Consider the following 11532-nt stretch of genomic DNA (forward strand, 5'->3'; position numbering starts at 1 on the left):
AAGCTTACCAGTTGTAGAGAAAGGCAATAGTAAATATATCTGCTTTAAAACCAGTTCAGGATCATCCACACAAGACAGAGATCACCGTCTCATAATAAACAAGGAAATGTTTATCCATTTCCAAGGACCAAGGCAACACCAAAGGAGGCGACCTCCAAGTAGAGATCCCTCTCTGGTGGCAGCCAGCCCTTAAATGATGTTACGGATGGGTAGAGACTGGCTCCACTTCCGCCTGTCACATTGTGTATTGCTTCCATCTGTGCTCCCATGGCTGGCTATACCCACTTACCAGGTGCTCAGTTACTGGTTCAGGCCATGACTTATTCCCATACACCAGTCAACCCAAACAGTAATGTAACACAACTCTCTTTAGCAAGTTAATTTTTAAAGAGTTCTGTTATCAATCAAACCTCCTAGATCTGGCTAGGCAGACAATCACTGACAGAAACAGCACTGAAGCGTTTTAAGACAGTTTTTTGTTGTTAAATATTGGCTGTCTCATTACTACCCTGGTCCTTCTCTGTCAAACACCTAGCAAATTAGAGCTTTCTACAAGCTTAACTCAAAGTAGATACAAGAACAAGAGATACTAAACCATAACAGCACAGTAAATGTCTTTTCAGATACATTTTGAGACTATAAGCGTTGCTGAAATCGTATCTAACAGCTAGAATGGACTAAATCTATCCTACACTTCAGTGCTGAAAAGGAACCGTTAACCTCAAGGTCCCCTCAAACACCATGATCATCAACAAAAAATACATTCCACTCACCTCATTACCTTTCCTTAAATGTTTTTGTAACCCTTTTGTGTAAACTTTCGAAGGAAAAGACATTGTCTGCCTACAAGCCTAAAAACAAACATGAACTTGTATTTACAATGTTAAGAGCAAGGCCCATTGTTTTCCAGCACAGTGCAAACAAAGGAAGATGCAGTGTTGAGGTACTGTATATACATCTGGCTGAAGTTAGCAAAGTATCTTTCTTCTGTCCATACCCCTTCTGTGGAGCAGTAACAGTGGAGATATTCCTGGACCATTTAAATGAGGCTTAGTTTTCATACAATTCACTGAATTTCAGGGTTAGGAAGGTATCAATAAAAATAGCTTGCTGTTTAGTAAGAATTTCAGAAGGAAAAAAAAAAAAAAAAAAAAAACAAAAAAGACTATAAATGTTCTATAAATCTCTCTATACTATACCTTATTTTTCAAGGCAGATTTGTGAATATGACAAAAATTTTGCATGCACAGGATTCATTGATTTAATTACAGGGGCTTGATACACAAGCAATTACTTTGGCATGTTTAACTTCAATCATCCTCCCCATAACAACTGGGGGTAAAGATTAAAAAGAAAAAAAAAAAAAAAAAAAACATAATCCAAAACTACATCTGTCCAGGAAAAAAAAACACTGGAGACACTTTTCTTTTATGGTTTTGATTGCGTTTTTGTTTGTTTTCAAACATAGATGGATGTTAAAAGTGCTCCTAAATTAGAACTTCTGTAGGCTTTTTTTTTTTTTTCAGTAGTACTTCAGTACTGGCACAATAAGTTCAATGGTTTTTCCACCCAGCAGGGCAGAGAAAAGGAAATTAAAAGGAGAGGCTCTTGATAAGCAATACGTATAGCTTTAGTGCGTTAAGGATCACAGATTAAGAAATTGGACAACAAAACTGTATTAACACATGTCTGTGCATCCTGCTTCCTTCTAAATAAGAATAATGTAACCCACACCACCGTTCTACACATGTTCTCTTGCTTACAAATTTGGCATGCTTTCATAAGATCTATTTTGTAGCTAATATTTTCTGGGGGTACTTCTGTTTTTCACTTATTTTCATTCTGAATCTCTGTGGATTTGTCGGGTCATCCACACATTCGATATAAACATTTGTTCTAAACATATTTCAAAGAATACTTGCATGCTATGGCTAACACAGTTTTAGAATTAAGAACAGGACACAGCTGTTAAACAGCTGAGAAACAGTCAAAATCCATGATGAGACAAAGAAAAATAAGAGACCTTAGAGATGTATCTTACAATTAGTATTATGTTGCAGCATGTAATCTTAAAACATTTTAAAAACATCATGTTAAATCAAATAAAGAGATTTTACTACTTGTAAGTACTTGAGAGCCTTCCTTATGCTGACTTCTGCTTCCTTAACCTGCAAGCTGAGGCCTTCATAAATGAAAGGAAACTGAGAATATCCCCCAGTTTATACCATCTCATGCAGACCAGAATACCTTCAGACTTCCCATTCTCAGCTGTTTATATCAGAGTTAGAGTAATTACCAGTATTAAAAGGCAGAACTCCATTAGTCCAGCACCCTGTTTCTCAACATAGCTAGTAATCAAGAAGCATCACTAAATTACAACAGTTATGTAGCTTTTCAGACACTCTTGCATAACACCATGCTTACACCCATTAACTACACCTGCCATTTTCATTCGTTAACTAATAAACTACAGCACAACTGCAGATATGGAAGAAAAAATCTGTAGATACAAAACGCAAAAACTACCTCTTTAGTACACTTTCTGGATACCTCTAGCTCTACTGTTGAGTGCATATTTTGCACCAACAAAATACCAAGTTAAAATACAAAATCTGTATGCTAGTATTCTTGTCAGTAGCTAAAAATTAAAAAAAAATTGAATTAAAAATTTTAAATTAAAAAAAACCTCCTCTAAAACGGAGGTCAAAATCATTAAAACGCTATTAAAATCAAGCAACACTCACATATAAATAACTATTTTGAAGATAAAGACTGCCACATCTGTTACAGTAAACATGAGGCAGGTTACACTTAGCATTGATAAGGACTATTTGTTTGCAGATTTTTTACTTTTTTTTCCCCAAAGTGTTGAAAAGAATCTGTAGGAAAGAATTCTCAGACTCATGACTTTCCTAGCCCTACTGAAAGCAGGAACTGCAGGGAATATTTTATTCTGTCATTTAGTAGAAAAAAAGGGCACTAATATTCAATGAGCTTTAAAAAACAATTACCCAGTAGTCACAATTACCATGACCAAAACTTAAAGGTGGCCAGACCCTAAAAGAAAATGAACACTCCACAGAATTTGAGAACTAGAACGCTTCCGACAGACAACCCCTCCGAGACCTTATGCTTCCTGACAGTTCAAACTTGCCTACCTGTGTGGACAGGATCAAATAATCTCCTCATTGCTGTCAGCCCAAGTAGTCTTCATAAAGCTTAGATCTCATCCACTTTTCACAAATCAACAGTTTTCTCCTACATATTCTATTGTTTAGCATCAAGAAATGACACAGGTCTGAAACTTTTTTGAACACTTTTCCTGAAAGCAAAAGGTTCAATCATTAAATAAATAAAATGTTGATCACTAGCATGACAGACACCTGTTGACAAGAAGTCATATATAACCACCAGTCCACTAGAAAGACTAAATCAGAATAGCCATTATGCATGTTCAGGAGATGTGCCAGCACTGACATAGCATGCAATCACCTAGCATTGATAACACCCTAGTCACTCAACTAACTTCTCATAACTAGAAATTTCACCTTCAAATTTTTAAACAGTAATAAAATCACACTATAAATCAATCTGACACACACAGTAATTACAGCAGCCCAACTAGGAAGCGTTTTGATATTTTCAAAAACCATTTGCAGTTAAACTGCAGCTAAATAATTGCTTTATATAAGTGACACCTGGCATGGAAAGCCAAACAAATTGTAACTGCTCATTTTTTCTTGACATTATTCTTAGATGAATGTCTTATAAGTTACTAGAAGACACGCAAAGCGCATGCCAGATGAGAACGCTGTATTTATAGCGCACTAAGTCAGTCAGCAAACAGAATCTACTAAAAATATCCACAATGGTATGCAGCACACCCACTCTTTGGGGACTATTCACAGTCTGGGGTGGTCTGATTTTTAGACAGAGCAAACAAGGATGAAGAAAATAAGCCAGGTAGGTCAATTTCTGGAGAAGTCTGCGAGTTACAGTAGAATCACACAAGTTTGCATTCTATCTGGCAAACACAGAACCACAGAATGGTTTGGGTTGGAAGGGACCTTTAAAATCACCTAGTTCCAATCCCCCTGCTATAGGCAAGGCAGGGACACCTCCCTCTAGACCAGGTCGCTCAAAGCCCCATCCAGCCTGGGCTTCAATGCCTCCAGGGTGGGAGCATCCACAACCTCTCTGGGTAATTCCACACCCTACAAGATTTTTCTATGTGCTTCCTGATCTCCCCGGTCAATACAGTGCAATTTAAACACTGAGAGCAGAAGCAGCACATGCTGCTGAGCAAAAGCAAGAGCAACCTTCATTCCTACTACAGCTTACACTCCTGTTTTTGCAGGTGTCAGGAATTTGAAGCCTATCAAATAACAGGCACCAGGCAGCTCTGGATACACACCAAGACATCCTTATGAAAGTCACAATGATCACTTACAAAGGAAAGGCAGCCTTAGAAACAGAGGTGTTTGTTTAGGAGATATCTAAGCAGAGAGCTTGGATATTTCCTGTATGCTTATGAAACGCTGTTTTGATCTTATTCAGGTTTTTGTTTTATTTTGTTTTTTATTATTGTTTTTTAACAGTAATTATTTTCTTCTGATTTATCAGGCACACATCTTTTAAAATATTTCAAAACAAAAATTCAGAGAAATTAAGGGTTTCTCACTTTTCCTTTTCAAAGGTTAAGAACATGCAAGAACAACGCGTTCCATTACCACAGTAATGGAACCACAGTAAATGAACAGAATATGCAGAAATGAGCTTGGGTCTCTCTCCCGAAACTAATTAAAGCATTAATGACCAGAAGACATTTCAGAAGAATTTTGAAAATAATGCAAAAGTTTGGTTCATGTATCTGCAAGTAGCACAGAAAACCTACCCCAAAAATCTTTCTAACATTATTCCTAAAGGTTTCATGCAAGGATCAGACAGCAAATCAAGAACATCTACATGATGAACTTTTCCATGAACAACTGCCAAGAACAGGAGAGAACTTACCCAAGCAGATGGGCAGGCAATGTGTTATAAAAATAGTTCTGAATTTTCAGCAGTGACAAAAGGCTTTCTTTACAAGACAAAATGACATGGAAGGCTGTTGGAGTGTAGTCTGCAATTACACAAGAACACACGGAGAGACATACTGTCAGGATACCAGAGTTGGATGAGGAAGAAATTAAAGAGGAAGGCCCTCTTTGAACTGGCACTCTGAAGGCTCTCAAATGTTATCGCCACCCTGACAGCCAGAAGAAATGTTTGTATATGGCATTATAATTAAGCTGTTTCCTTTTATTCAGATCATTAACTATTTAAGTTTTTCTTCTAAATGAAGTACAGCCATTCTTACTATTCAGTTTCCTCTATACTCTTTTGTTTATCAGGCAGGAGGAAGAAAAGAAAAGCAGCCCTCTACTCTACCACTTGCCTTTGGTCCAGGCACCCCAAATCCATCATCACACAGACCTGGCTCTCTCCCCATCTGAAAGAAACTAAAACATGACCCAGGAGGTTCACCAGCACTGCTGGCAGACCCAGGCAGTGCTCCTTAGTTCTCTTAGCTCATTCATCCAAACACGAAACATTTGAGGCTAAAACCCTCTGACCTAAGGAAGGCGGGTGGTGGCGGTGGATTTTTTGCTTCTTTCTCTTGTCTTCAAACTGCTCCTCAGGAGAGTTCATGTCTCTGCTGACTGTCAGGAGCTCTATGTTGCCCACTATATGTAGACATGAATAACAGAAGAGCTCACTAAGTGCAGGACAGTGTGACCTTGAAAGGTGATTGGATTCCTCAAACTCATCTGTCAGCACAGTTCTTCAGGAGCTCCTTATCAACAAATTTATCCTCCAACTGCTTTCCTAGCACATTGGATTTTTTTTTTAACCCATATTTTAGTTAATAGGACGCTAATACATTTCCAAAATCTCCCATATGTTCAGCAACTGCTGAAGCGATGGCACACATCTATCTCCTTTACTCTCTGGTTTCTGTAAAGGTGTACATACGTGTATAGATACATTCCACTTTAGCTTCCTCTACAAGAAGCACAATAAAGACAGCCTCTCATGACTATTGCTCTCCTTTCCCAAAGCATATAGACATGGTTATGACTGTGTCACTGCTGCAGCCAGGAGAACAGAAACTAATCAACTCACTAAAACAAACACAATCTCTTGGTTTTAATCGTGTTGCATCTTGGAAGACCTTTGAACAGCAACAGTAAAACTATCACAAAATGCACACGGGATTTTTATTTTTATTATGTTCACAATATGGCATATGATAGCCCTAAAGAATAAGGTAGAGTTTATTTGGAAAAGCAATAGTTTTTATTAGATGAAAACCTTACAATCTTTCCTCATTCTGAATGGGTGAAAGGTACAGAAGTATATGTTGTACTGAAGATGAACTGGCCTTCCTCAAGCATCAAAATAACAGGGTCAAACTGCAATAGTAAGTTTCACTGCTCCTGAAACCAATCACAGGCACACAGAGGACATCCCAAAAGTCTCAGAGCAAAGCACAGTTCCCAACACTCCTCCCAAGTGAGAGGGCAAAGACCTCACAGCTATAACCTTCACTGGCAAAACAGGATCTGCACTAAAATCTGAAGTGTTTAGGAGTTTCACACTCATGGTTTCACAAAGCAGCAGTACTTCTGAGAGAGAAGGGCAAGGAAGGGACCAGAAGATACTTGCCTCCTAAACCATACATATGAGAAAGATGAAGAGAACCCTTTTCCATAACCTGGAGTCATCACCTCTACTAGCTACTATTGCAAACAAATGCTACTACAAAACACACGAAGGGTTCTATCCAGAAAGCATTACCTACAGTCAGTGGCTGGCAGTAAATTCTGCACTGTAAGGTGTGCTTCATGAAAAAGCATGATTATTGTTTGGCTGAAGAAGAACACTGCAAACTTCTTTCCCCTAATAACACAGAGAAGCAACCTCATGTCAAATTCCTACTCCAAGTCTCAAAGCAGACCTGAAAGATGTCAACAGTTCCACTCGCTAATATTATGCATTTAACATCTTTCTATCCATACATCACATGAAAGTGTGTGAGACACAGTCTGAGATTTCAAATAATACTTCCAAGTTCTCTTCTGAATGAATCTTACTGAAGAACTGATGTGAAAATTGAAGAAAAAAAAACCAACAAAATAACACGCAACATTTTTGCAATCTACAGTTGCATTTTTACATAGTTTTTCTTAAGACACTCTTAAGACAAAGACGTATGCCAAAACTTTTAATCTAGTCTTCTTGCAACATTCTCAAGAAGCAATTCAATTCTGAGCACTATATGTATTACTAGCAGGTGTTTTCACCAACAATTCTCCCTGCTGTGACCACCCAGAAAAAGATCACAAAAAGAGGGATATAAGGAGCTATCAGCATTTCAAGTCAAGAAAGTAACACTTCAGCAGTTACCCAAAACAAAGAAAATTCTGAAAGAGGCTCCAGTTTGAACTGACTGTGACAAGCATTACTGACAAAAACAGGTTAGAGCTACAGCAGTAGCTGACAGTCTGTGCAGAAACTCTCAACACCGAAAAACAGGGGAAAAAATGAAATTACTTGTGGATCTCAAGACCAACTCTTTAGCGTGTTGGTCTTAAGAAAAGGTAAGAATATTTACTTTGGGGCTGAGAAGGGAAGTCCCGTTCACTGAGGAACAAGATGGCAAACTACTGCTTCAAACTCCTGATAGCAGTGTTATCACCTTAAAGGAAACGGGAACTTGGCATTGTGTTACAAGAAAATGCTTGAACATAACACATAGGTTTGTCCTCTACATCCGGGAGTGCCATAAGATCTCATGGAATTTGGGTCTCATTCTGCTTAGCGCTCTAAGACTACTCCAAGAGTGCTTGTAGCACAGACTTAAACAGGCTTGGGGTTCTTTTATTTTGTGAGAGCAGGGCCACAATTTGTCCGTGAATGTTAATCTGAGCTAACACACAAGGGTGCATAGCAGCATTTACTCCATTCCATTCTGACCATGAGGTACACAACCCTGAGGTCAGACAGGACCACTAGATCCTCAGAGCTAGGCAAGGCTGCTGTCACTGCAATTCTAGTCAAAGGAACAGAGCAACTATATCATCATATCCTCCCATATGTTAACGTATGAAAATATAATGTTTTCTATATTCAGTATGTTAATAACATTAATAAGCATAGTATGGATTTAATTGCATTACATTAGAGAATTAATATGTATATAGTCCTCTTCTGTATATAAACTGCCCAGTGAAAACGGTGATACAGTATAATTCCCTAATGGTGAATTAATTACAGTAATCAAAAAAGTACAACACCCACACATCACTGATCAGTGAAGTCAAGCAGTATTCCTAAAACTATAAACAGACAAAACTTCAATTTTTTTTTTTTTTTTTTTTTAATTTGAATAGAATCATTGTGCTAATTCTCCAAATTAATTTTGGTGTTTTCAAGACAGAAAGAAACAATTCTGTTTGGAAGTTACAAAACAAGGGAAGGTACTTGAAGCTTGCATTTAATACACAAGTTAAATGCCAGATACCACACCTAGACAAGCTTGAGCTAGTTACTGTCAGGTCAAAAACACTCCTTCCAGTTATTTTTCACTATGCTGAAGATACCAAGTTATGATCTTCAGTGGGGATATGCATTCCAAGTACCTAATTGGTATGAGAAATAGAGGGGGAAAAAAAAAAAAAAAAAAGCATGGAACTCAACTGCAATGCCTCCATTCAGCATCACCTGGTTGTGTCAGTGCTATCACAGAATATTAAAATTGTAAAAAAGGACTGTTTCAAATGAGGTCTTTTTCACAAGCACTGCAGTATTCCAGTTAAACAGTTAATAACCCTGACAAGAAATACTAAGATTTTTAGAACACAAAAAGCAAAATGATTTATGATCATCTCATGACCACCTAAAGAGTCTATTTTAACACTTGCTACTAAAATCCCAGCATATGGCATTCCTTGTTCATTAATGAAGAGATGAAGAGAATGCACCTCTGCTAGTGCTTCTTCTGCACCAGTAGAAATAAGCTCTGCTTCATCTCAGCCTACATCCCCTTTAATAGTACAGTTCCAGAGATTTGTAAAAGACAAGACAAACTGCAGTACAGTAATTAATACATTATGACCTGCCATTAAAAAAAAACATAACAAGTTCACAGTTGTTTTGAAGAGACCTTCTTGCATGTGACCAGTTTCCTAGGTAGATTATTGCTCCTCATTACTGCACTTCTATTTAATTCAGAGCTTCCTTGAAGCAAGGCAGGCTGTCAGATAATGTTCGGGCAGGAAAAAAAAGAAGTTTTTCTTCTAAACAACATTAAAGCTATATGCTCTAATGATTCCCTTGTGCTTAGCATGAACCTCACAACACTCATCCCAGGGCATCTTTTCCTCACTAAAAGAAACACTAAAAGAAGCACCTACCTTTAGCAAGCTATCCTGATGCTACAGCAAGTACCCCTGCAACAAAGCACTACTATTCAGTAGCTTGGTGCTATGACAGCAGTAGTTTTCTTCAGGGCAAATAGTCCTTTAACATGACAGGGCTTGGCAGCTCTCTGTTGCATCCCAGCACTGCGCAGGGAGGAGATGGCTTTGGCTGCAGGCAGTGACAGCTCTGGTGCCCCCAGGTCAGTGCAGCTGTGTGCATGTGACAGAGCTCTACACACCCCGCCAGGCTCCAATTGCCAACAGGTCGCATCAGAGGAAAGAAGGGAGCCCAGTCTGCTGCAAATGCCATGCATGAGTCCATTAATCTCAATGCAGAAATGTGGTACTTTGATGTTAGTCCCACCATCCCTAGTATAAAGCTGTTGGGGAAGCCGGGTCAGTACTCAGACTGCTTGTAAGACATTATTCTATGATATATACTGGCATTATCAAAAGAATGAATCCACTGGAAAAGGTCACCTTGCACCTGAATGTGTGACCAGCACAAACAGCGACCTTTAGAATGAGCAGTGCTGAGAGCAGTCGGCAGCTTCCGTGCAGGCTCTTAACTAAAGGAGAGAATCCAGGCAGTAAAAGCAAACCCTACACCAGCTAAATAAATACAACTGTTAAGACAAAAAGCTGCACCCAGTCGCTCCAGGTCTAACGCACTTCTCAAAGGGCCTCTGCTCCTCGGTGAGCCCGGGCCGTCGGTTCGCCTCCTGCCCCTCTGCTGCCCCACGCACGTGACCGTCCCCGGGACTGCCTGCGTAGGGAAACGCCGACAGCTGCCCTCCGTGCCCCTCTTAGGGAAAATAGCAACTTTCTTTCGCTTCTCTTTTTCTTAACTCGCACAACTCACAACCCGAGAGCTTCGAAGGCACGAGCGTCAGCCAAGTAGCGATCAGCATCTAAAGAGGGGTTTTGTCCGATTTTAGAATAAACGGCCGAGACACATGATCCAATTAAATTCTAATTATGTAAGCAGTAGGCAGGAGTATTTACACAGGCGCTGATTACGGCTATTAAAGTCTAAAGTCGGCGGCCGGGAGGCTCCGCTTCCTCCTTACCGTGCCGGCCGCGCCGCCTTAGCTTTGCTTTCAGTTTTCAGCCCCCACTTTCCAAAACCTCTTCACAAACACGGGGAGACGGTGGTCCCCCAGCGGCCCGTGCGGGCTCCGGCCTCGATGGGTACGGAGAGGCCGCCCCCAAAGCCCCCCCAACCTCCTTCCCCGCGCCTCCCGCCCGCCGGGCCGCCCTTACCTCCGAACAGGTGCGGCGAGAGGTGCGCGGGCAGCGAGCCGATCACCAGCCGGGGCCCGCCGGCCGATCCGCCGCCCCCCGCGGGCCGCTCCCGGCCGCCGTCCTCCGGGGTGCTGCTCACCGAGTCCTGCGAGCCGTAGGGGCCGCTGCTGTGGGGGATGTTGAAGGCGGACTGAGCGGAGCGGGCCGCCGCGGCGCCGGCACCTCCCATGGACCTGCTGCGGGGCGCAGTGCCCGCCGCGCTTCCCGCCGCCGCCGCCGCCGCCGATCCGCCGGGAGCGCCGTGTGGCGCCGCCGCCAGGTGCGGGTAGCGCCCGCCCGCCGCCCGCCCGCCGGTCCCGTTAGCGCCGCCGCCGCTGGAGGAAGGTAAATCCCCGCCCGAGTACGCCCGGGTGCGGCCGTTGGCGGCGGTGGGGCTGCTCTGCTTCGCGCCCATGGTCCCGCTGCCCTTCTGAGGGGAAGGCGCCGGGCACGGGAACGCGTCGCTCGGTGCGTCGGTGCCGAGAGGAGAGAGCCGCCCGCCGCAATCCGGCTCAGCTGGCGGTCCCGGTGCGGCCGCTGCCGGCGGGTGCGGGGCGCCGCCGTGAGCCGCTCGGCACGCTGCCGCCTGCCGCCGCGCCGCCGCTCGGCCCCGCTGCCGCCATCCCGCCGCGCCGCGCTCTGTGGGGCACCGGCGGCAGCCGCCCGCCGAAGCCGCTCGTTCGCCCGCGGCGCGCCGCGCTATGTCGAGGGAGGCGGGAAGGGGCGGGCACGGCGGCGCAGCCGCTCCTCTACGCTGTCGCCATACTGGGGGCGGCCCCGCGCG

The 11532-nt window shown here is 42.5% G+C and overlaps 1 protein-coding gene across 1 annotated transcript in view; it reads right to left on the minus strand.

Annotated features, from left to right (window-relative positions):
* Window positions 1-11332, minus strand: part of ZNRF2 (zinc and ring finger 2) — a 55717-nt gene extending 44385 nt beyond the window's left edge. Inside the window, exon 1 of the mRNA XM_048952218.1 lies at window positions 10728-11332. Coding sequence (XP_048808175.1) covers window positions 10728-11163 — 436 coding nt within the window. The 5' untranslated portion in view covers window positions 11164-11332. The remainder of the gene's footprint in view (window positions 1-10727) is intronic.
* Window positions 11333-11532: the final 200 nt, after the last annotated feature.

The sequence above is a fragment of the Lagopus muta genome, chromosome 7 (genome assembly GCF_023343835.1).
Source record: "Lagopus muta isolate bLagMut1 chromosome 7, bLagMut1 primary, whole genome shotgun sequence".
NCBI lineage: Eukaryota > Metazoa > Chordata > Aves > Galliformes > Phasianidae > Lagopus > Lagopus muta.